Raw genomic sequence first — 26,860 nt, 5'->3', positions numbered from 1 at the left:
GCTGAGACCAAGGTGAAATAGTAATAAAGTTCTGTGGGGCAGTAATATAGTAGTGTGTAGTTCTGCTCTTTTATTGCACTAGTTCTTGGTGACAAGTGTAACTGTAGCACGTGGCTCATGACCTACCTTAGTTAAAACCTGCAGTAGAACTGAACAGTTTGAGGTGGAGGAGAAGAAAGTTGAGGTAAGTAATGAGGTAAAACATCTGGAGATGCTGTCATTTAGTGCAACTTACAGCTGGATTCTCTTACGACAGCAAGAGATAAAGGTAGGCAGCGAAGATGCAGGCTTGTAATAAATAATAAACTTATGCTTATAAAAACCCAAACCAATGTTTCTGCCTCCCTTTTTTGGGTTCATTAATAGTTTCTGTGCATATTTTATAAATATTTCCCACTAGCTGTCTTGAAAATGTGTATTTTCTATGTCTCGTTTTGTTCTGGTGGTCTGTATAATAGGATAGACTATTAACATAGGGACACAAAAACAAAAGGGAATCCTTGGTGGAAATATTAATATTTTGCTGATCTAGTACATTCAGTATCACTTTAGACAAACTCCATGACTGGAGTGGACAGCCTAGTTCATACACTTGTACAGCCATATGAACTTCTCTATCAAGAGTTCTTCCTGTGGGGTGCAGTTCTTCATGAACTGCTCCAGCGTGGGTGCCTTCCACAGAGTGCAGTCCTTTAGAAACAGACTGTTTCAGTCTTGGTCCCCAATGGGGTCACAAGTCCTGCAAGAAAACCTGCTCCACCATGTTCTTCTCTTTCCACGGGTCCACAAGTCCTGCCAGGAGCCTTCTTCAGCATGGGCTTCCCATGGGGTCACAGCCTTCTTTCAGTCATCCAGCTGTTCTGGTGTGGGGCCCTCCACAGGCTGCAGGTGGATCTTTGATCCACCATATGGCTCCATAGGCTGCAGGGAGACAACCTGCCTCACCATGGTCTCCACCGTGGCGGGCTGCAGGGGCAACTGGTGCCTGGAGCTCCTCCTCCTTCTTCCCTGACCTTGGTGTCTGCAGAGCTGTTTCTCTCACGTGTGCTCACTTCTCTCTCTGGCTGCAATTGCTGTTGCACAGGGGGGTTTTCCCCTAAATACATATCCCAGAGGCACAATCATTGATGGGCTCGGCCTTGGCCAGCAGTGGATCTGTAAGCAAATAAAAGAGAGTAAAGAATCTTTCAGTCACTAGCTACTATACAACACACTTCTGATCCCCTCATGATAGTTTCATACCGTGGAGTCACTGTACTCATTATTCCATTAATCAAAGTCTTTTAAAGTGATAAATAAAATACAAGAAATAAATTGTTTATCACAAATAGGTCTTTATTTAAAAAAGGTTCTGAAAGCAGTACTTGGGACCTTAGAGCTACCTTGGGAGGAGTTCTTATCATCTGGAAACAACTCAGAAACCTTAGAAACCCTTTTTCTCCGGAGTCTTACTCGTGTTTCTTGTTTCTTATAACAGATTTTGATAAACCTGATTTCAAGAGAAGCATAGTGTGCTTTGAAGACTTAAGTGTTGGTGCTGTTCTGACTGGAAAAGTTGAAAATGCGACGCAGTTTGGAGTTTTTGTTGATATTGGTGTGGGAAGAGCGGGTTTGATTCCAGCGCGAAACATAACTGAAGCAAAACTTTCTAAAGTGAAGAAGAGAAGAAGCCTCGGCCTCGGTCCTGGAGAAAGAGTTGAAGTTAAAGTGCTTAATGTTGATATTCCTCGATTGAGGATAACGTTGGATCTTATTCGTGTTTTATGAGAGGGTTTTCAGTGACTGAGTGTTCATTTTAAAGGATTATGTAAATGAGTAATGTCAGCAAGGTTCTGGAGATGGAGGCGTTTAATGAGAGTGTTGAAACCTTCAACCTTTTTTTTTCTTTCTTTATTTCGATTTAGGTTTTTCCACATTTCATTAATCCTTTCTGTTAATAATTGGTAGAACAGTTTTTTGGATTACCTCCAAACAACCTTGTTATTTTGTCTGCAGACCAAATGAAATTCCAGTGGGCTGTCAGACAGATCTCTTATCTGTTGTCTGTGCAAGTTTTGCTGTCTTAATCTTTAGTCAATACTGCATGAGCAGACACATTTACAACTCTCTTTCCAAAAAACAGCCATTCAGTTTGCCTGTTTTGTGGTTGAGAGTCTCAAAGAGGGCACCTAGGAGAAAAAAGTGATCTTTTTAAGCTAGGTGGTCATGACATTGCTTGAAAAGTAGACTGAAAAAAGAGCATCTGCTAAGATTATTGATGGTTCAGAAATATTCAGCTTTAATTTATTTGACCAACATTATAGGAGGTCTGTTTACCTGTATTGTTTTTGCTTGTTCAGTTATCATTGATTAACACAGTTGGGTGTACCTTGGAGTTTAAGGAAGTTTGCTTAGAAGTGTCAAAAGACGTTTATGTTGTTCTACTCTTGGGCAAAATAAAAACACTTCTGACCATCTTTTGTCAGTGTACTGTTCTACAAGTGATTTAACAGTCCTAGTTATCTTTCTTTCCAACATGTTGTCAATCAGTAACACTTCAACTTAAGGATGCAGCTTGTGAGGATGCACTTGCCTGACCCTTTGAACATTATGCACTTTCCTGAGCTGTAATACCAGACTACAGCCCATGGCCTGATGTTGCTCTGTCTTGGATTCCTTCAACTTGACATTAATGTTTTTTCCATCTTTGATATAATGTATTTTTCTGCCTGTTCTGAGTGGAGAATAATTTTTCAACACGTGTTTTCACAGCCAATGTTTGCGAAGGCATGATTCTCTGTAAAAATCATTTTGCTGTTGTAGATGCTTGAAAAGCTTTTCTAGACTTTTGTTTTAGTAAGAATGCTTAGTGTTTCCTGCTAGGAGTGCCTAGTGCATGAGGTTTGTTTCTTCCAACTAGAAACTTTTTGGTTTTGTGGTGTTTTGGTGGTGTTTCAAAGGGTTTACCACTTCAGTCAAGTTTTCAAAGGACAGGCATAGTGGCAGAATAGTCTCCAACAACAGCATATATATGCGACCTTTCCAAGGAGTTTTTGGTGTGTTGGATGTTTTTCCTTTGCAGTCAACAAACTTACCTGTAAGTTTGCAGAAACTCAGGTCTACAACAGATGAGCACAAATAACACCTCTAGCAAGTGTCAAACATCTTTGATGACAAGGTTTCTAACTACAGATGTCCAGATAGCTGTGTCATGGTTTAGGATTGATATTCTCCAATTTAGTACTCCCACTAAAACCACACGCCGATCCTCCCTCCCCTCTCCCCAGTGGCATGCTGGAGAGGGGAATTGGAGGTACAAAAGGTAAAGACCACTGGTTGAAATGAGAAAACTTTACTGGAAACAGCAATGAGATAAGAAAACAAACAGTAACAGCAACGGTACTCGTGAAGAGTACTCGTGAAGAAAAGAAATGATTCCCACTTAACGCACACTGCCTTTCCCCCCATCCCCAACAAGAGACAATCAATACTGGCCAGCTCCCTCCACCATGTTTACTTGACTGGACGGAACCCCTTTTCCTTGGAAAAGACTGCCTTCACCCCCACCCCTGGCAATGAAATGATGGTATAGAATAACCTCTGTGTCCTAGCCATGCTCCCGCCTGGCTGCTGCAAAAATTAACTGTGTCCTGGCTGGAACCAGAACAAGCTGTTGGCACAGGGTCTATATACTAGTTAGGAAAAGGTTGGCATGATTTAATCTCCCAGCTCTGTGCTTTAATTTTCAAAATTAAGAGCCAGCTGTAGACGGTGTATTTTGGAGATAATGGGATCATTTAGCGGTTGGAAAAAAGGCAACAGATCTTACTAGCTTCACTGCATTTGTCTACCAAAGAAAAAACAACCATTTTCTATTAATGTAAAAGCTTGGGATCATGTTTTGCAGGCCTTCTGAAATTTTCCTGTAATACTTCTACAAGGTCAATGTTGTTGGTATGAATTTAGAAACTGTGATACCATATTACTGTCTTGGAAAACACAGATGCAAAGTAGGTAATGTTCACTTACAGGGGTATCTCCATTGATCTGAGTTCTGCTGAGCTTTATATATGATCTCTACATATCTAAGCACTTAGCAAATTAACTGGATTTGCTTGACCTTCTCTAAGAAGGAGATAAACTTGATCTCCAGAAGCTCAATTCAATGGTAAATATGAAGACTATTTTCTCTTTTTGTACTATTTTTTTTAATCCTTAATATTATGAGGACTCTAGCATCTTCTGCACTTTTGTGTATGTGTGTTGGGTGATCATAAGGTTCTCTACATGCAAGACATCTCCTTGAGACTATTTTTCTCCCTGTTAACTCACAGGAGGTTTCTTGCTTACTCACAGTTCAATGTGCATACTCATGTGTAGTTTGGTTTCTCCACAGTAGAACACAGAAGCTTATTCTGTGTCATCACAGACACTGTAGGAAAATATCATCTCCATTTGTCTGAATGTGTTCAATCACACCAAAATGGGAAGTACATGACTTCATGTCATATGTCTTAAATGTCTGCAGCTCTGCAAATGTAGTGTCATTATTTGTCAGTGCAGTGCCTTAACTACTTCCCATAAAAATATTTTTCCATTGCAATTTCTTTCTTTTTTTTGCCAGAACACAGCAGTTAAAACAGCCTAATGAGAGTCTAACAGAGATGAAAATGTGTGCATATGACCTTCTTAGTTTTTTTCAGACCTTTGGAGATTTAAAAATTATTTCTTCTTAATCGATTTTCCTCTTGGATTCTTGTGGTGTTCAGATTTCTGACATCAAAGCATCAAAACTGCTTTCTCTAATTCATCTTCCCCTTTAGTTTCTGAACCAAGAATTTTTTTCTCATTCGAGATGAAGTCCAGTCTTTGAAACAAATTCCGTACTGTTTGATGGTGATGCCTTAAAAATTTTAAAACAAACAACCCCCTGCTTCATCCTGATCTTACTTAATTGCTTTAAAGTACACTTTCTTGGGAGAAGAATTAAATATGAGTCTTTAAGTCTCATTAAAAATTCTACTTTTGCCTTAAGCTGTAGATTCCAAGGCATCTACACATAGTTCCACCTCTCCCCAGAGAGAAAATCCACCCATTGATCTTGGATGACAATCTGCTTTTTTAGTCCCACCCTCACTCAAATAGTCTGGTATTTTGCAATCACCTTCCCCTAATATGCAGATCCATAAGAAGAGCTTCTAAAGATTTCCTGTGCTTCAGATATTACACAAAGGAGAAGAATTCTTCTACTAAGCAAGATGGCACTTGTATGCCTGGCTGTAGTAATGCAAATCAAGAGTTTAAAAGAAACCATTTGTTTTGGTTTTATTCCTGCCTCAGGCAGTTTTAGACAGCATATATCAATTTTCCAGAAAGTTGTCAACCTCAGGAATGATTTAGTATGCTGTTAAACATAATAAAATCAATAGGAAAACAAATAGAATTTCCATGAGGAGCAGACGGTTGGAGAAGCTTGTCCATATGGCATATAGACATGCTGGAATTTGGGGCTTTATGGGGTACTTGCATTAGCAAAACTGCATACCAGGTGAAAGTAATGCATAATTCAGGAGAACAAATAATCTAACAGCTTTGTGGTACTGCATCTTGAACTTGGTGCCTGTATTTATTTAACAACAAATACACTTAGAAACTGTGCCTGGAAGCTAGAAACCAAACATGAATCGTATTTGCTTAATTTCAGAGCTTTATATAAGGAGCCTTACCCACTGTGAGGTGAGTGCTGAGTGAGTTCTTGGTTCAGCCTGAACAGCACCTTGCTTTTCTAGCCTTCCTGAGGGTAATTTATGTAGCTACTTAGCTTTGCTTAAGGACATCCAACTTCAAAATTATCAATCCTGTAAGACTGTGGATAGAACCACTTCCTTTTGCCAGTCCACATTACTCTCTTTTGTTCAAGGTTTCCTAAAGAGCTATGAGGGAGCTGGTGTGTCCTCAGGGCTATACAAAAGCTGGGCGAGTCAGTAATTCCACTCCTCCTGATTAGAGATCACCTAAAGGTTCGAAAGCATCTTGGTTTACTGGTCCCAACTGTTCCTCACCCTCTTCTCAGGCATGTAGAAGCTGTAACTGTTTAGAAGTGTTTCATTTTGAGAAATCCTTGTGAATCCATACTCTAGAGAGCTTCACAAGTAAATGATGCGTCTGCATTTCTTACAGCCAACCTCAGTGACTAGTTTTAGAGAATTTTGGTTGCCTGTTTCCAGTTTAGCCTCCAAATGGTTCTTCTGGTGGATTTTGCAACTGTATGCTGGCTACAGGTACCTCCTGAGAGGGAGCTGTTGGAACGTGCTGCTTTTTCACAACTGTTCCTAGGACCTGACCCTCTAATCCATGTTGGAACTTCGGTTGGCTATTTTTTCAGATGGATGTAAGTCACTTGTAACAGGTTAACCTCTTCTCATAAAACTTTTCTGCAACTGATAACAATCTGTAGAGACCTAGAGTATTGAATAGCAAATAGTAAGGAGTCTATGTATTGCACCACAAACACAACTACAGCTTCTGCAACTTGAAAATAACAGTTGTAATTCTTCAGTTCGGGAGGGACCAGTGCTGGAGTATTGCTTCTGTGTGAGCTTGCACAATGGGGATTGCTGCTCTTAATCAGGTCTATTGTGTTTCATGCTGTTCCTATAACTGTTAGGTCGCTGCATCAAGAATCCTAAGAGATTCTCCACTATATGGAAATGAGAGGGGGCTGGTGACCTTGCCCAGAGCACAAGGAATCCCACTGGGAATTTTAAACCTAACCAAAAGTTCAAGGTAAAGCACTTAAATTTCCTCTTACCTGCTCTCTATCCCTGACTAGGGGATAGCAAGCTTTTGAAATTGGCTGCCTTGCCCCTTGTTTCACTAGTTAGAGCTTTTACCGTATTCAGCTTCTGGAACTAAAGAAGATTAAGGCGTGTTCAACAGAACAGTCCAATTAATTATTATTTATATTTGTTTGTTTTGTCTCTCTCTCTTGTTATTCTCTAGAAGAAACAACAAAGAAAGGAACATTTAGTAAACCGAGGATCCCCATGGTTTCTTTAGCTTTATTAAATCTGGTTGAGTTCAGGCTTTTAATTATGGAGATGTTGTTTGTCTTGAACAAGTAATGAGGAGATCACCACCCCAGAAAAGTTGGTCAAAGTTGTTTTATCCTTATCTTACAGATCCATTTATCCTACTACACTTGTATGTTACTAAATGGAAATTGTTTTCACTATGCAATCAGCTAAACTGGAGTTTTGAATTTTCATATCTCATCAGCAGTCATGTTTCTAGTAAAGACTATGTCTGCCTTTGTGGTCAAGCAGTGAATTTTTTTGCATATGACTCACAATGAGGTATGTGGAAATAATGTCATGAGAGGAACTGTTATGCTTGAGGGTCATTTACAAAGACCAAATAGAAGTGAAATCTTAGGAAAGTATTTTCACCTCAGAATTAAATGCGTGGAATAGCTTGGCAGAGAGCGGAAACTGCCACATACCAGCGGCTGTATATTGGCACTGTTGCTGCTTTTTTGTGTGATGAGGAGAGGGAAGGGCAGGAAAGGGGAAATGGAAGGAAATGGAGGGATTTGGGGAAGAACATCCTGAAGAAGTAAATGGTCTTATGGGAATGGATTTAAGATGATGAAATGCAAATGGTAGTAATGTAATGGTAATGTAGTAGTAATAGAATCTGAGCCTAGTTGTCTCCTGCTTCCTGTACCTTACATGAAGATAAAAAACTAAATATAAGTATTTGTAATAGCTAATGGAAATTGCATATTTCATATCAGTGCATATTGCTACTAAAATGTAGTATGGAACTAACTGGCTTCAAGTGGGAGAAACACAAAGTATGTGCTCAGTTATACCCAGCAGAAAGGGTCCTTGAAAGACCAGTTTATCAAAGCTTTATTTGATCACTTGAAATTACTCTGTGGTTATCTTTAGTGCATGGGAGGGGAGATGCAGAACCAATTGAAAGCTGAAAATAGCAGGAAATCCAGTTATTTGTATACTGGGTTGAATTTCTTTTTATAAGAGTGCACAGCATCAGTAATTTAAGATCTGCACTGGTGTTTAACTCTTTATGTAAGCACATGCTCATTACCTCTATAGAAACTGAATCTTTGCTTACCTGAAAGACCGTCTTTCCTGGTATGCTCTATAGTTGAGATAGTTACCTGGTTTTAAATTTGAACCTGTTCTCAGGGTACTGTCTCTTATGGACTGCCTAGTTTAGAATTGATCCACAGTAAGCCAGGCATGTTAATCTTCAATATGTTTTATGAGGCCTTTTGCTTTCTGGGACACAAAATGACTGATAATGTAAGAGCTGAAAGAAGTATCATTCAATGTTTGCTGTTGATGGAATCTTAGTTTTTTCTGTGAGATGATATGTGGGCACTCTTCGTGGAAAGGAAGAGTAGGTAGTAAAGCTTATAAAATTAATTTCAAATTTTATGTCATTCATAAAGCTTAGAAAGTGAATTTTGTGTCATTCAAAATGACAGGAAAGGAAAATGTCTGCCTTGGCAATAGGAAATCCTTGACGGTCTCTGTTGCAATCTGTTTCCCACATTTCAGAGTATTAAGCTTCTCACTTGGATCAAGTTGCAGTAGTGTGTTTCTTGGAGGACCAGTGTCACTTTGTATGCCTTCCATTGCTTGCAGACTCGAGTGGACCAGTGACAATGTGGCCCTTTTTAGAGATCAGCAAAACAACAATAAAAAAATTCCCACCTATGGGAGTGGAGCTTCAGCTCATCTCCAATACCAAGGTTGCCCACAGTTAAAACCCTCTGAAACAGTTATGCTTCTTTTCCAATTAGGAGAGGAGTGGTTTCTTCAGGTCTTCTCTCTTGTCTTTGTTGAACAGAATATCACTGATTTATCATTATTTCTCTCTGCCGGTCTTTTTTTTCCATTTTTTTTCCCCTCTAATCTGCAGTGAGTTATTCACTTCTGGGCAAACCACAGCACTGCAGAGGTTTATTTTCAAGTGTAAGTACAATTTCATTATTTCAGCATATGTTCTATGTCCTTTTAATGTAACTTGTATCTGGGTTTGTTGTGAGAAATACTAGAACACTTCCCTTATAGTCAGGGTGACAGTTATGGTATTAACTGATTTGGTGGTTATGGGATCGCAACTGTGTGGGGAAGGCGTAGTGCTCCACAAACTGACTGTCTGTTCAAGGAGAACTTCTTGATATTGTATGATCTTTACACGAGGAAAAAGGTAATAAAAGATCAGGGCTTAAACTGACAAATCAGGCACCTGAAATTTGGGGAGAGTTTATGCATGTCCTTTGGAATGCCCTTGCACTGCATGAAACAAGGCATGGGTTCCACAGGGGAAATGTTATGTGATTACCTCATCTCAGGCAAGGCTATGGTGGTGTGCCTTTCCATAGCATAGCTATAAAAAGCCAGGGATAAGTATATGGATGATATTTTCTCTAGACCCTTTGCAGCCTGAAGGAAGGTCTTCCAGAGATGTTATGTCATCTCCTGAGTGGTTCTTAAAACAAGAAACTAAAAACTGCATAGGAGCAGAAGGCAGGACTAAGTCCAGTTCCAGTGGGTTCAATCCCATTCTATCACAGGCATCTCATTACAAGATCCCTTTCGTAAGCTCATTGAGTCCCTTTTTAAACCCCATTTTGCAATGGTACCCAACAGAAGCTAATGATGGTATTCTGTGTATAAAAAAGGAAATAAATGGGGAGACCCCCAACCAAATGTAGACCCACTGTTAGTGAACTGAGATTTCAGTAGGACCTAAATGTTGAGTGTCACTGTTCAAATGGAATTTACATAAAGGTGGTGAGTCTCGGTACAGGTGATGCTGTATTTTGGTAATATCAGCTTCCTTATCATATCCACAGAAGCTAATGGTGTGGGCTGTAAAAGTAGTGTTAACTACAACATTAATGGTGTTGGTCTGGATTTCAAACTCAGGTTTTGCTGGTCGTAATAAAATGTGGGAACCTGACTTTGGAGGCGGACTTTGTATTACATGTAATTAATTACAGGATTCCAGGAGCTCCTTGGCATTTTGATGACTACAAAAAATGTATATTGTAGCTGAAAATTAATGTTCAATATACTCATTGCAGAACAACAGTATAAATGTGTGTGGCATCTTTTGTTCCATTATTTAATTTCTATTGGTAAATGATGTTCATAGCTTAATCTGTTTTGTATATTTATGACTAACTGCTGGCAAGACAAATATAAATATGCCTAGGAATAGACATATAGTAAGCTATACAGAGGTTTAAAAATAGATATTTTGGTGATTTTAACTATAGGATGGCTTTGGTCAGCAGAAGTTCACTCTGCAGATCAACATGCCGAGTAATACTTGTTCATGTTTCATTTGGTTGAGGGTACAGGTTCATAGTTTTCTACTGCAGAAAACAAAGTTTTAGGCTTTGTTTTAATTAGAACTATTTATGGAAATTACTCATTTAAATAATTAATTAAATGAAGGTGCACCTTAGTAACATCTACTCCAGACTCTCTGGGTGACTTTTCTAAATTTTTCTTTTATCTACCCAGTGGCTTTAGCACTTGCAAAATTTCGATGTTGCATGCTTCCATAGTTCTCTTAATAGCATCCTGAGGGAGCAAAGCTCATCTCAGCAGCAAAAATTTAGAAAAGGGAGAGAGGGGAGGCAAGAGACAAAAGTGTACTGTGTTATTTAGACGTGTGCAGTGTTCTTGTGGTATCCTGAAGAAACACCTTTGTTATTGTTTTGTTCAAACTCAGCCGAACAGTACTTCGCTAAAAATAATTCTTGAAGGAACTTATACTAATGAAATAGGAAGATTTTGGTAAGTAAAATGTTATCAATGCAACGGAGATTGACTGTTCATCATGCCTGGTATATATTGCTTTGTCTAACAACTTGCCCCAACAGACTTACAATTGTGCTCTCTCTGAAGACCCTCCCAGCTGCAAGGTCTGATTGACAGAATCTGTGGGCAGATGCACTTGCCAGACTCCAATAAAGATGGGGCCTTGGGAAAATCTAAGGCAATTATTGACGGGCAACAATCCACTAATCAGACAATTTTAAAATTAATCCCACAGTCCCTTACTATATTAGCTTTCCTTCTTGTTTGTATTTATACAGCAAATTCATGACTTCAGTGAATACTCTCCCTTCCAGCCCAATTATGTATCTCTGAGGGTATTAAATTAAAAACAGAAGAAATATTGAAAGTGGCTTGCAATTAGTTTCTTTAAAAGGTAGTGTGGCACTTGCAGGCTGGGGTTCTTAATATGATGCTTGATAATAAAAGTAAACAGGATTTTTTTATCATACAAGTAAGGCAAGTATTCCTAATATGCCTTGTTATAAAGCAGCCTATAGATGAGAGGGGAAAAAAAAAGTTATTTGATTTTGGAGTTTAATTATATCTTCATAACATTCTTCTAGAGTAACTGACAAATCCACAGTGTTTCCAAATAACATAAATAGATTTTGGTTTGTGCACTTTGAGTTATCTTTCCCTCGTTTTATTTTGATCACTTTATAATAAAAAATTGCATTTCATTTGATAGTTGCCTGCCTTTTAGATGAAGACTCATCCAAATAGAACATTTCTTTCATGTGGAAATGAAATATAGAACCATCTTCATGGGATGACTGTTTAAATGTGAGTCACTGCCTAGAGTCCTTAGTCGTGTACTGTGTCTCTCATTCTTTTCAAATTGGGAAATCTGATGCCTGCAGTGACTGAAGAATTGTTTCTTCAGATCTGAACCTGAAATGAGTAACCAAAGAGAAACATCACTTTAAAGGCATTGTTTTGCATCTTTGCACTGCTGATTAGTGTTGGATCGGGCAGTATGGACACTGTGCACTTCTACTGTTTCCTACATGCAGCAGGAATCATACAATATTATTTTGTTTATTTGTGATCAGTTGGCTGTCAAGTACAGAGGAATGAAAAAAAAAAAGTCAATCCACTTGGAAGTCAGTGGGTAGACTCAGTATACACTTGGTTTGGAGAATAGATGTAAAAAGTGTAGAAAGCATTTCCAAGTTCAGAAAGTGGTGAGGCAGAGATTTGACTAAGCAGGCTGAGGCTCAAACCCTTCTTGGGTAATTTTGGTGGGTTCAGCCAATTTCTTTGTACCTCAGATTTCCATGTGTATGGCTTTGATTTCCATTCTTAAATGAATGCTGGGGGGAAAAAAAGTGATGTGCAAGTTTTATTAAAATTATAGAATTGGTATAATTTTCAAGTAAAAATTATAAGTTATTCTGTAAGGGACAACAGAGCTGGTTAACTCTGATCTTTTTAGTAAATTTATGTGGAACTGTTGAACATAGAGTTATAAATGTTTTCTTCTATTTTGATTGAATGAATAGTATCCATTTTGGGCTGTTGTCATCAGTCACAAGTTTTAATGGATTCACAGACATGGAAGATTTATGAGGCAACAGTTTTACCCTGGGTAAACTATTTTCAGATTACCCAAATGATGTCTCTGACTCTCCAGAGCTGTGCAGTTGCTTGTCATGGAAAGGGGATAAGATAACATACTTGAATGGTTGGATACGTTTCGATGAGAAGACAGGTTCAGGAGACACAAGGGTAAAAGTTCCTGTGCTTCTTTTATATTCCTGTGTCTAACAATGTGCCTGTGATGATGCCAAGCTGCCTTTCCTAGTGCTAGCAAAACCCAGGATGGAGCTACTGGTAGCCCTTGTTTTCTATTACTTTTATTTGATTTATTGCAGAAGTTGTTAACACCCCATAGTTCTTTGAGTAAAATAAAACAAGAAAACCTAGGAGACTCGGCAACAACATAAGCCAGGGAGTCTTTCGTCTTCATTATGAACTAATTCAACTGTTGATTACCTGGGGATCAACACCTCCGTATGTAACAAAAGATACATTCTGTGAGTAAGAAGCTCCATAAGGTAACAGCTCATGCAATGTGGCATATTTCAGTCTAGCTCAGGAGGATAAAGTGAAAAGTGGGAGGCTAGCAAACAGAAAAGATTATCCAGCTTTCCATTCATCCTCCTGAAGACAGCTCTTAAACCTGTCAATTCATCAAGTAGATTTCACATGAAATGATTAAAAAGTGCTTTAAAAATCACAGATCTCCTTAAGAAAGTAGTACTTGGTGAATTAAAGTCACCACTCAGTGATGTTGTTGGAGCCCTTTAGTAAGGGGATGAGTTTGGAGTCCTTTCCTAAATAAATGTTTTAGTGAATGAGTGCAGCTCTTCAATCCACATCTGCGTAGAGAGATCCTCCTTAGACACAAATATAGTTCAATTTCCCTGCTCACACTGCAGTTCAGCCAACTGATTGTGCTTCTGTTTGTGGGCATTCCTTTGTCTTTATTTTATATGTGCAGGTGGATTCAGACCACTGGCTTTACATACACCACCAGCTGGCAACAGCTTTCGGCTATGGTTGACCTGGGTTACGTTAGAACTGATGACCAAAAAGTAAAAGTTGATGTTACCAAAGCCCGAGGTTATTGTTGCCCTTTAGGGGTTACTGGTTCTAAAGCAACAGCAATTAGGTATGTGTGGCACAATGAACAAAAATAGAAAGTGCGTTCATATGGATAATGTAAAGATTAAAGCCCTTGCACTCTCAGCTGCACACTGAATAGCTTGCTTTTTTATATGCTTTTAAATAGGAGAGCTGCGTAACATGACCCTCTAGTTGAAAGGATGCAGAATCGCTATACTCCCATCTGGATTATTACATTCAATTTAGGCCACATGAACTCCTGTGCTGAAGGTGTACATCTAAGAAAATGGTTGTGAATTGAGCGTGACTTGCATAAAAGAGCAAGTTGCACCTATTGGTTCTTGAAAACCATCTGCTTTTAGTTAAAATCACAGTTGGCTTGCCAGCCAGCCATGGGGGCCCCATCTTCTTTTCTGTATCACCCCACATTCACATGCTTAATATACTAGTAATTTTATTATGGAGCTGTGGTCAAGACTCTGTGGCTAAGGTTGCAACCAGGTTCTTTTATAAGCTCTGTGTTTTGTCTGCCCCACTAGAGCTTTCCCTAGGAAAATTGACTTGAAAATTGGCAACATTCACTCTGCACTTCATATCCATATATTTATATTCTCAGGCATGTTTAATTGTCATGCTCCCTGCTTTACTACTCTTTCAACTTCAATGTTAATTATTGGGCTCCACTTAAAATTAAGCCTTTCTTAGTGTCTTTTAATTATAATCAAGCCCTAGGCAGCTGGGTTACTACGACCACTGCGTATTACACCATTCTTGGTTGTGGCCCTCAGTTGCCTTGTTATGGCTTATTTGTAGACTGGAAGTTCTTTGACTTTGTTGAATTTGTGTAAGTATGTTGAGGGTCCTGGTCTACAACTCAAACCTTGTCCTGTTACTGCATTAAAAATAAGTGGTAATAAACATCCAAACAATTTATAGATGCAACCTGGCTCCAGTTAAAGCTCATGGCAGGATTTCCACCAGCATCAACAGGAATGGTGCAGCTGTGACTCTCCTTTTGTAAATGATCATGGGTGCTAACTCACCCTGCCATCAAAGCTAAGCAAGTGAAGTTTTCCAAGCATTGTTTCCTTATCATTTTAAAAATTGAAATCACCATTTTTTACAAGGCACTGAAAGCCTGCACACCTGAGTGTAAAGAGTATGCATGTATCAGTGTTGATCACTTATTACTGGCAAAGTTTGTTTTGGAAATTGTGCTGAATTTGAAGTGTAACTCAAGAAGTTCCTTGTTTTCTGTTTAAATTTACTTTTCTCATCACTTTTAAAATGAAAATCCAGTCTTGCTCATGGGAGCTAAGTAGTGGTAGAGGATTTGCAAACAGTTGACTTTGGCACCATAGTCTGTATTCCAAAGTGAATACAGTTTAGAGCAGGGTGGCCAAGTCTCAATTTAAAATTCAATACCTGTTGTTATTCTAGAGAAAGAGGACGTTTTTCACTTTCAATCTGGTCCTGTTTCATACAATTTTTGAATAATTTCCGACTATGTGTAGGAAAACTGTCAAGAATCCTATATCCAAAAGTGACTTAAGAGAATCCAGACCTCTGAATAATTGACATTTTCACACTCAGCATCCTCAGTGTATGATTCATTATTTAGATTAAGCCAGGATCTTCTAACATCTCTACCTTTTTTTCTGTTTTCAAAGTTTTGCCTAGATTCTATAAATACTTAGGCTCTGTAGTCAGAGAAGTGTAAAACTGATGAAAGAGCCAAAATTATGTGGAAGAAACAAATCAATATTTTCAAGAGCTTTGACAGAGGTAAAAAATTTAAAAACAGAGGAAAAAATAAGAAAGCCTGTGGCTAGAAGAGAGAAAATCTATTAAAATAGGGCTAAGAGGGTGCTGGTCAGGATGGTAAGGAGAGATAAGTCTAAAAGGAAGTGTGGGATGAGGAATGGGAGATGTTTTCAGGCAAAGGCAGAATGGATAGACATGAATACTCCTGAGAATGTCAGTTGGTCTCTTATACCTTATTTTAAGAAAACCCAACATTTTTTAAAAGCATGTAGATTTTTTACCTCTTCCATAGAAGTGTTTTATGTGTTTGTTATGCCTTTTGTGCAAATTTCTCAGACTTGCAATGCATTAATTATTCTTAACATAGAGTGCAGTATCCTTACCTCTGAAGTATAAATTCACATCCACTTGAGGAAAAGCTTGTCCCTTTTTCTAACAGAAAGAATACAGTTCTACTATATGATAAAGATGTTGTGTCTGAAAAGTCTTTGCAAAGTTGATAGTCTCCAAAACATAGCACTTAATCTGCCAGTAATACCAGTCCAAAGCAGGATCTGTCCTATGGACTTGTGGTATTATGGGTGTTCATAGGAGCCAATTGCAGACCTGAGACTGCAGTAATTGTAGCTTCTAGCTTTAAACAGGTCATGGTATTGTTAGTGATCCAGTGACAAACTACACACTTGCCAGAGAAATTCAGGAAGAGCTTGGGCTGTAGTTGTAGCTGAATGATTCCAGGAATCTCTCTTGACCAAGAAGTACTTGGAGCAGTGCATAGAAATTGGCTAGTCCCACTTAGATCAGTACAACTAAATAGCAAAAGTCTCTGGAAATGTCTTTTTCAGACACCGTATTGTTCACTCCCTCATCTGAGAGGTAATATGAAGTAAAACTGAATTACTATTAGCCTATTGATTGAGCTGGTGCATTTCCTGTCAAGTTGTGTTTTGTTTTATTGACTGTGGGAAGTCTTAACATATTCTTTGACAGCAAAACTCTGCAAACCAAGAATCTGGGATATCTTTATTGCGTACCTACCACAGAGAGTTGTCACTAGCCTATACTCTGCAGAGGTTTGAGGTAGACAAATCTCTTTAAAGATCAGGCTTTTTAAGAGACTGCACAGTGAAATCTGCCTTGTTGGTTTATTTGTATGTATTGCAGTTGTAAGCTTAGTGGTTCATACATTAAAATTCATGTAACTTAGTATGATGTTGTTTACTAACTTTATGCAATATATATCAGTTTAAAAAATCACTCACATTATGTTTAAATGCTAATAAATGAAATCCCTTAGCAGTCAAAGGAATTAGCCCATATATGAGTGAAATACCAAGGCAGGTCTTGTTATTTTTATGAAACTCTGAATAATATAAGTATCCAATTGATAAAATTTTATTAAAGCTGACAGCCCTTAAGTGATCTAAGTGGTAAATATTGAAATGAAGTTTCAACAACACTGCAGTACCAAGGGAGGCCTAAGGCAGTAATAAGGATTAAACAATGATTTAATGTTGTTCCTTGGGGGTAGGGATTGTTGTTTTAATGGAGAGCAAAAGCTCACTTCCTTCTAAATAATTAAACTGTGATTTGAGAAATTGATCTAAGGTAGTTGTAGTGGTTTGTTAAGTCCGAAAGAGATAAATGAAGGCAAAGTGTCCTGGGGCAAGGGGAAGTCAGGGGAGAGTAGTGAAGAGATAGTTTTGCAGGATGGATTCATGACAAGTGTCCCTCGGGAAGGGGGAAGCTGGCAATGAGCATATTTTATCTTTTATTTGTAATGTAAACAGACTTGTGCTGCCTGAGGCTGGATAATAGCTAATGAGCAGGGGGTTTCTGTGGGGTGCAGATTTTATTAGCACAGCTTATAAAAAACAGAGCTAAATTAAAAATGCAGTGTCTTCTAGATAATCCGATAATCAGTGATGCTACAGGGAGCACCTCCACCTAAGCAGAGCGAGTGTATTAGCATATGCATGTAAAATTTCCAAACAATTTGTTCAGCAGTTTCTGTGAGATGAATGGCTTTCCCATCTTCACAGCAGAAGGCGGATTTCACATAATAGGACTGAATATTTTGGGCTGCCTTAGGAATGCAGGAATGAAGGAATTTTGTAATGTGTTTCAAATCTGTCATTTGTGCATAACCAGTGGGAGACTTGGCCAGAGAACTCCTCATCATATATGCCTCTTGGGTGATTGTAACAAATGAGATGACAGCTAGGATGGTGGTAGAGATGGGATATAAGTGGAAAAAGGGAGAGAGAAAACTCTCCCTAATTAGATAATTGCTTAAGGTAATTTCCTTGGGGTTAACATGATACACAATCCTGAATAGTTCTAGACAACTGACACAGAGCTTCCAAAATTATAGTGGATGTTTTCCAACTAACCTCCTCTCCCAGTCTGTATGCACATAATACTCTAGAAACACAATTAAATTGAGTTAGCATCCTAGAAAACATTGAAATTCCCTCTACTTATTGGAAAAGACTTGCTCTGGGTTCAATCCATGCCTTCAGGTGTAGATACAAGCAGGCAGGGTACATGTTGTTGGTTCAGAATAATGTTGCATTTGGGCACATAGAAGGAGACATAAGTTGAAGCATCAACAGCCCCTGAGAACACACACCACTGTCAAAGTCTTGTGACTACCACTGCCAACGTCTCCGTTTTTCTCAGCGCCCAAGGCAAAGCTCAGAAGGTAAATTTAATACAGAGCACTAATGGCAAAAGTCTTCTAGAATTTCAGTTTTAAGGTATCTGTATTTTTCATCAATAATAGAAAAGGATATTCCAAAAACACGTGACTGTCAGAAGTTTTTGGACTTACTCAGTAAGGTCCACCAAAAGAGGAAAAATTAACAGACGTGTCCCTGCATATCTCACTCCAGACTGTAAGACCTGGCACTAGTAGTGTTAAAGCTAAGGTTGCACAGGCAGAATTGTGTCTTTGACCCACCTACTCCTCTCTGTGCAATAAAACGAAGAAATGGAAGTGAAGTCAAACCATGCAAAGAGAAGTGTATATAAAACATTTTTTTTCCCAAGCAGACTGTTTTATGTTGTTCTATTTTGTATACATGTTACTGTAATTAAAAGAAAACTTCAGGACCACCCAGTGTACATTCAAACTTATTGTTTCCAGCTCCTCAGGCTAGGAGAGAGAAGATGTTGTACCATGATCAACCAACCATTGTTGTTATTTACTGATGGCTTTCCATAAGTGCTAGGCAGGTTGAAAGTTCTAGTCTACACAACTCCTTAGAGTGCACCCTTTGATGCACTAAAGGGTGCACTCCAACTATCTGAGTTTGGGTTTTCACCAGCTGTTCAGTCAGATGATTGGAATCCATCATCTGTCTGTACTCATCTTCTGTCAGAAAGAATGAAAAGTATATACGATATTATTTTTGGTATATTCATTTGTCAGATTGGATTTGGTTTTGCGTGTGTCCATGTTGCTTTTTATTTCTATTGGAGGACACAAGGCAGAAGGACTGTCTTGCACTTGAAGCTAGAAGATGGTAGAACTAAGCCTTGGGAAATAGGTTTATCTTTCCCATGGGAGTTCATTGCATGGGCCTGACCTGTCTCTAAGAAGACTTCTTTCTCCTGAAGAGGCAAACTCTGCTTTATGGAGACTTCCACTGTATGACGGAAGGAATACACAACTGAGGTTTCTAGGAAGCCCTTTGAGGAGATGAACTGGGAATCCTGAATATGATTCAAGTTCTATGGAAAGCCATAGCCAAGTTCTATGGTAGGCAGCTGGGACAGGGCTGACATGCCTATGGTAACTCACATTAGTGAAGAGGTGTAATTGCAGCAGCACTGAGGTTGGAAGGCACCACTAGAGAATGACTAATCCAGTCTCCCTGTTCAGACATGTTCAGAGCAGTTCTAGTACTTGGCATCAGCTGGACTTTCCAATCTGATGCTGAGTACTTCCTCTGTAGTTGTCTAGTCCATACTTGAAGGAAGGATGGTGTAGTTAAATGAAATTCATCACCTACCAGGATTGACTGTGGGTAATGACTAGAAGCATTTCTTCTTTGTTGTTACATTTCCCTAATATGTGAAATACCAAAGTATTTCTAGGACACAGAACTAACCAAAATCAAATACTTTAAAATAGCTTCCTCTGCCCCCAGTATATACTTCTGTGACCAGGTATTCACCTTTGATCTTATCGTAGTTATTGGGATTGTCAATAGGACTGAATAGTAACATTGGAACATTGGTCGAATAACTAGGACACTGTAGCTTGTTGTCATGTAAGTTTGTGTTGTCAGTTCAGCTGATTTTGAACAGGCAGAATTGGTCAAAATGAGTAAATGAAGCATTTTACAATTAAAAAATTATATTGTGATCCTCTAGAGAGCCAAGACATCCATCTGTTTCAGTTGAGCAGGACTGTGTTGTGGATCAATTTGGAAGTGTGCCCAAGGTGAGACATAAGATATCTTTTCTATGGAGACCCATATTTTACATTTGGTCTTCTGTAAGAATACAATTCAAATACTGGGATATCATAACATGGCATTTTATAATGTTTATTCAGGGAGAATACTGTTTTAGATTATCAGGTTGTGCACATCACTAACAGGAAGATAAATTTCAGCTAATTATTTGCTTACCAGGGTCACAGCAGACAGTTCCATTCCAGCCTTTGCTCTATGCTTCCTGAAGAGCTACTATGCAAGTCATGTGTCTTCCTAGGCTTCCATTTGCCATATCTGCAAAAGAACTAAGAGCAGTGCCTTTTAATCTGACTACTTTGTTTAGACAATCACCTCTTCAATGCAGCGTCTTGCTCTTTGCATCTGAAATGGAGCCAAACTAAGAGCTTGAAGATGAATGTGAAGAGCTTTGTCACTGTTGGCTTAAAACATGTTTTTGCCATGGTCAGATTTCTTACAACAGCTTTTTTTGTGGCAGTCCTTGCTATATTTTTACTTATATAAAGCAAAATCTTCAACATGATGAAATGGCAAAAAATGTCACAGTTCATCATGCTACAAAGTATAAACAATCATCAAACAGGTGAAAAATACATTAAAGAAGAATAAAACTTCAAACAGGTTTTAAGTAGTTCACTTTTATGTTTTAATAGCTCTTTAGGAGCCTGTAAATAGAAAGTCAATTGGATTTCAGACTTGTTTCCATAGTTATATTACGCACGGGGAGTATTCAATAAAACAAATCTTTTATTTAGTTCCTGACAGGTAATTAAAATGTGCCTCTGCATTTTCTTGTCTGTTACAGTAGGAACTAATATCAAAGATTTCTAGACTTTACAAGTATTCACAAATATATTGCAACTTAATTTTATCTTTTGGGCTGCATAGTGCTAACTGGAAGTCTTTAGTTAATGGAAAGTTTGAATCCTGTTTGGCATTCTAAGCCTAACATTTCTTTTTTGCTGTAAAAATTTGCTCTCAGCTTCAAAGATCCTGAGTCCTGTTTACATGTTTTTTGAAGTAATAAATTGTGGGCAGAGCCAAATATGTAGAAAAACAGCAACTAGAAATAGAGCAAATTGAGAGAAAAGGGAAATAAAAAGATACTGTTTTAACATTCCTGAAAATATTTGGGGTGTGGAGGAATGTGCTCATGAGGGTTAAAGTAGTACAAAAGTATTTGAATTCATAGTTTCAATGAAATTGTTTTTGTTTCAAGTGTCTGAGATTTTTCTAGGTACTATTCCACAAAGGACCATTCACCGCTGCAGTGTCTTTACAATACATATTTTTGGAAGTTTTAGAAGACAACATCTGTGAATGTCAAAAAAAGGTAGAGGGACACTTCTTTTTACTGCTGACATGCTACCTGGATCAGTCTGGCTAAAGCACAAACTTTCAGTCTTTCAGTGTGTTTTTACAGGATTGTATATGGTGGCACCATGGGGTTGGATTTCACAGCTGGGGATCATATAAAGAATAAGCTGCCTTTTACCAACCTTCCTTTTTTTTTTTCCTTTTTTTGGTATATCATTGTAGTCTTTTGCCCTTACAATGTTTTAGTAGCCACTACAGGGTATGGTGTAGGACCAGCAGATCTACCAGGACTAGAAATAACTGTATCAAAATACCCAAATTACTTTTACAGGAAACTACCTCTGTGCTATTCCTTGTATATCTCTCAGATACTTGGAGGAAAATTGCTTTAAAAAGGGCTTTATCAATTAAACTGATTAAGAACTAAGCTAATAATAAAGATTGTCCATAGCTTTGCATGTGGTAACTTTGTGACGTATTTCTGATGCCTGCCTTGTCATATTGGCCGCGATTTCCTGGCTGCACGGATAACCAACTGCCTTGTTCTTTGTGAATGCTAATGTTTATCTAAAACCATTGTATTTGTAATTTTTCTTTGATAAGGCATACTTCAGGAAATACATAACTTTTCAGGTGTGTTGGGTGGACCTTCCTGTTAGCAGCACTTGTATAGGCCCATGCTATATTCCACAGTTCTGGACCAGCTCAGTATTATTGGGGGACACTTGATGGGCACAAAGAGGAAAGGCTGGGTGTACTGGCCTTGCAAGAGGTACTACTGGATAAAACAGAGTCAGGAGCAATGGGGTGTCCCAACCTAAAATAGGAATGCTATATGAAGAAACTATTGCCTTCCAGATGGCCGTGTCTAAACGGAGGCAGCAGTGTCCTAAGGGAAGGATATCAACTTCTCAAGGATTTCCAGCTTGGGTTGTTGACTATTGTAGGTCTGTTGAGTAACGTGACTAGTTATAGCTATTATTTTACATACAAATGCATCTCTGTCCTTTGCTAAGGCTTGACGTTAGGCTATAGGCTTATGTTTTATGAGTATTAAAATATCACAGCCTTACTACTAACTTGTACAATTGCTGGTATAACTCCCCCAGCCTCACTTGTTCTTTTATGTTAGAATTAGAAGAATGGTTACAATCTTTATTGTCCTTTAAAAGTGAGCTTGGAGACATTACTATAGAAATGGTGTAATCTCAACAGAATGATAAGATTTGCAGTATTACTGATGGGCTCAGTTAAGCCAATAAAATCCTAGAAAAAAGCCTAAGCTGCAGGAATTTACAGGAATTTATGAGTTCTTGGCACAATTGGGAGTAACTGTTTCCATGAATGGTCATTTTATCAAAAAGAAAAAATAAAGTTATGTAGCACAAGATGTTTACTACAGTGGAAAAAGTCTCCTTTCTGGATTACTCTTGGCTCTATCTGTTGTCAGAGTTAATCACACTGAGCAATTCATCTGTTTATTACCATAATTTTGTATTTACAGTATGCATAAATACAGCTCTTTTCATATTAAGCCTGATGGCTGCTTTAAACCTGTCTTTTTTCTATCACTCTTACATTTCTAACCCACTTATTGCATTTGCAGATACTGCAACAAATTTATGTGTTTTATAAACCTAACAGAATGCCTTGTGTACTGATTGATGGAAAATCAGTTGCTCAGTTGCCAGGCAATGATTGATTTTCCAACACAGCTGCTCCAGCTGTGCTACAGATGCTATTTTTTCTCAGATATCATGGTGTTGTAAGCTATTGAATATGATCCTTAATTGTAAGGATCTCTGAGAAATCAGTCATTTCAGCACTTAATGGCCATTTGGTCACCATCTTCAGCTATGCTTTGTGATTTTATCCGGTAAGCCTGCAATTAGCAGTGCCACTTGGAGGTTGCGTTGGCGTACTTTGCAAGAAGCTGGTTTGAAATCTGTGACATAAGTAAATGCTTGTCACTAAAAGTTAAAGTTCATTACAAAATGCTGTAGCCAATAGCATGTGCTGATGACAGCAAGCCTATTTCCTGGAATCCATTTCAGATTCCAGTATTTTATTTCAAACCTTGCTCAGCTGTGTATGACTAATAAATAATAGAGGAAAGTATAACTCAACAGAAAATTTGCAGACCTTTTGATCTGCGGAAGGAGACTTTGGTTGCTTGGCATTCTTTTAGATGACCTTCATAATTTAGTTGTGGGCTGTGATTTGGCTCCACTATCAGTTTCCACAGCAGCATAAAATATTAAAGTCAAGCAATATCAATAATTCATACTCTTATGGCATCAGAGATATCAATGAGAGGAACATTAGGATTTGCTAAAATTAAAAGCGCAACTCTGCTTAAGGTACAAGTGCAAGCTTAAGGCTTTTAATGCTCATTATGATAGAGGAAATAAAGCCAAGTCTCACGTTTCATAGAAAGAGGAGCTGTAGCTGGTAGGTGTCCTGTCATTTATACACTAACCTCTGATTCACAACGGAGTAATGTGTCTGCTTGCTAAAATAGACTAGTGGCAGACTGCGTCCTTTTCCTTACCTTCCTCAAGAAAAGCATTTCTCGATGCTTTCTCCCTGGTATGAAATCTGATTCTTCTTAAAGAGAGAGTTACTACTGATGCTGACATTGTGGTGGTTTGCAGAGCAGAGAGAACTGGAAACTGGCGATGGTCTGGCTTCTACAGCTGGTTTTGCCACTGGCCCATAGGCAAATCCTTTTGGTGTTCTGCATTTAATTAAAAGTTTCTCAGAAGAAGTGTTGTTCAGTGTCTAGTCCCAAGAACCTCTGATTTCAGTGGGCCGAAGCACTGAAGCAATGTGAGTAGAAAGTTAAAATGCAATTCAGTCCCACTCCAACTTCTAGAAAATTTTCCTTAATGTTTCCTCTCTAAATATTAACTTAATGTCTCCTTTGTCCAGTCTTGTCTTCTACTAAGCACATGTCTAAATGGTGTAAAATGCTAGATGATTTAATAGTCTAGTAGACTTCCACGCAATAATTTTTGGAATAGTCATTTATACTCACCTTCTGTGTTAAGGGAATATCCTCATGCCTATCCATTTCTTCCGAGCTGATATTTTTTCCAAAACAGCAATAAAAACTTGCTCCACTTCTTAGTTGGAATTGATACCTCTCAAACCTAGTCAACAGAGACATTTTAGAATAAATTCATGCTTTTCTTCTGTAAGCTTTTTTTTATAGTGCCTTCTCCTTCAAGAGAAAGGTAGGTACAAGGTTCATCTCTACTTCTTTTCCTTTGGTAGCTTGCTCAGTTTTTTACCATTTTGTAGAATGCAACTATAGAAGGAGTCCCAAAACAAATTTCCAGTGGAGTTGCTAGTTTTTACTTTAGAATGAACTTTCCTCTAACTTCAATATTTCCCTCTTTCCATGTAACTGGTACTGAGTGACTCTGTCATTTTAGAATTTCTGTTGCATTCAAGTAGGCTGCAAGCTGTACTCACTGCAGAGAAACAAGAAAAGACATGATTTCTGTTTGCAGTTGTGTGATGATATTTGGGTAAAGACTGAAAAAAGGTGAAGTGTGGCCCTGGTTGTTCTTCATGTAAGTTTGTGCATGCTCATCTCAGACATACAACAGGAAGACTCACCGTGAAAATTCAGATTTGTTTCAGAAACATGGGAAAGCTGTAGGGTCAGGTGACAAGAAGGCAGCTTTGGCAGTTATGCCTGAACAGTCCCGTTCTTCTGGTTTGGAGGAGAACCTGGAGGGAAGTGAACTTAGAGCACTGCCATTCAATATTGATGTTGCAAGAGAACAAGGTAAAATGAGATCCTTTCCATTGCAACATGTTCTGTTTGTCCATTAAAAAAATTTCAAACTGCAGATGAACATATGTCAGGGATACTTTGACCTCTTCAACTAAACTTGTAGATTGGCTTAGGTTATTTAGAGAAAAGCAGGTTGTTGAAGAGAAGAACTTCGTCTTCTTGAGTCTGTGACTCATTTTTGCCCCTGATGCAACTCTTCCCTCAACCTCTCTGCTATTTTGCTGTGAGGACTTAAAGACCTGACCCTTCTGTTGTTTTGTTTTCCTCTTGGTAGAAATGCTGATCTTGCTTTTCAGAGGATGTTGCAAACAGACGTTTCCTGGCAATAGAAGAAGAAATGTTCACTGTGATCTCCTGATCCGCAGAAATGTGAGAGACACGTCATCATTAAACTTCACTTAAACTCCCATATTGAGTGTGGAATATTATTATGCCTATGTCTGGTGAATGACACAGCCCTCTACTTCCATGGATCTGCTGCCCCTGCAAGTACTTATAGGCTGTGTCTGAGTTATCTCTTGACCTCTGCATGTCGCCTAGATTGATGGAGCTCCAACAGGCTTTGGTTCTGGGGTGCGTGTGTCATTCTTAATACATCTAAGATATTTCTTATCTTTTTTAAAATTTAATGTATTACTAGATACTTGGGGTTTTTTTCATAATCTTCTCTTGTTCTTTGCCATCTTTTTCCAGTCACCAAGTAATGAGGCCATCATAACGGTAAGCATATCAAGTACAACTTTTGCTGTGAACTGTAGAAAGCAAACCCTCACTATTCCTCCTGAATGCTGCTTAGTAGACCAAAACTTATTACCTTGCTTAGTTATATATGTTGTTATTCAGTGCTCTTTTCCCCCCTTTTACATCTTTTCCAACTTGCCATCCTCCTTTTCTTGATCACATATAAGACATCTAATTTTTTATCCCAACTTATATAGTTGTGATGAATATTATTAAAAATATCGTGATTTTACCCCCTTTTCTTTAGACAATTCTGATCACATTGTGTGAAAGACCTACCACTACCCTAATTTACCACCAGAGAAACTTTGTGTTGAACTTCTAAAGCATCAGAATAGTTCTAGAAATAAATGTCCCATAGCTCATGAAAGAACTTGAATTTCAACTGTGTTCCTTTTATTTTACAAAAGGATTTCAATTTCTTCTTTTAAATTTAACTACAAATTCCAAACATGTTGTAGTGTTTTCCCTTTCCTTCCCCATCAGACTAAGCAGACGATTCGAGCTACTTCCAGCTTCCACCCTTTCTCCTATTCCTTTTGGGATTTGTGACATTGGAGATATGTGGTGACTGCTGAGGAAATTGCTCTAAGTGATATTGGAGTAATTCCCATTCATTTTAGTAATAAAGGTTGCATATGTTTTATGAGAATAGCACCCCTGCAGTACAGAGAGCCCTTGTAATCCATCACTTTAAATCAAGAAATTGTTTGACATGTTTATTTCCTGAACAGGAAGTGTTCTGTCAGATCAGCTGGCAACCCTGAAATCGGTACATGTTAAGATGAAAGTCAAAATAGCAGATGCTGTTATTTTACTGGGCCAGTTCCATTTTTCTAGGAAGGCCACTCTACCACTGGGGTGCTCTTTCTTTCTTTTCAGAATATGTATGTCTGAAGAAATTTATTAAAATAGGGATAGTAGTTAATCATTTTTAGAGGACTGTATAACTCATAATTATGTGGCAAAATCTGATCCAAAATAGAAGTATACTTCAAATATATCATGTATAAAAGTAGTTTCAGCAGGAAAAAAAAAAAGCCACTGAAAAAATGTCCCATGTTATTTTAATGAGTTTAAAAGCATATTTTGCACATTTAATGCAAGTCATAGTTGACTCATAAATATATACACAGCAAGACCAAAATTGGACACTTTGAAAAACACTGGTAAACAGGGAGGTGGCAAGAATGGCCAATTGCACTTACTTTGAAAGCATCAGTTACACAAGAAACACTCTCTCTAGATTGTAGGCATTGAAGGGACTTCCAGAC

At 38.3% G+C, this 26,860-nt stretch overlaps 1 protein-coding gene across 4 annotated transcripts in view; it reads left to right on the top strand.

The window, feature by feature from the left end:
• Positions 1 to 2,454, top strand: part of SRBD1 (S1 RNA binding domain 1) — a 123,728-nt gene extending 121,274 nt beyond the window's left edge. For all 4 annotated transcript variants that reach the window (XM_018085353.2, XM_018085355.2, XM_018085352.2 and 1 more), the window contains one exon: positions 1,478 to 2,454. In XM_018085353.2, coding sequence (XP_017940842.1) covers positions 1,478 to 1,767 — 290 coding nt within the window. In that variant the 3' untranslated portion in view covers positions 1,768 to 2,454. The remainder of the gene's footprint in view (positions 1 to 1,477) is intronic.
• The last annotated feature ends 24,406 nt before the right edge of the window (positions 2,455 to 26,860 follow it).

The sequence above is a fragment of the Manacus vitellinus genome, unplaced genomic scaffold (genome assembly GCF_001715985.3).
Source record: "Manacus vitellinus isolate BGI_N305 unplaced genomic scaffold, ASM171598v3 scaffold_8_pilon, whole genome shotgun sequence".
Taxonomy (NCBI): Eukaryota; Metazoa; Chordata; class Aves; order Passeriformes; family Pipridae; genus Manacus; species Manacus vitellinus.
The sequence above is the reverse complement of the archived record's forward strand: the minus strand, read 5'-3'. Positions and strand labels throughout refer to the sequence as shown.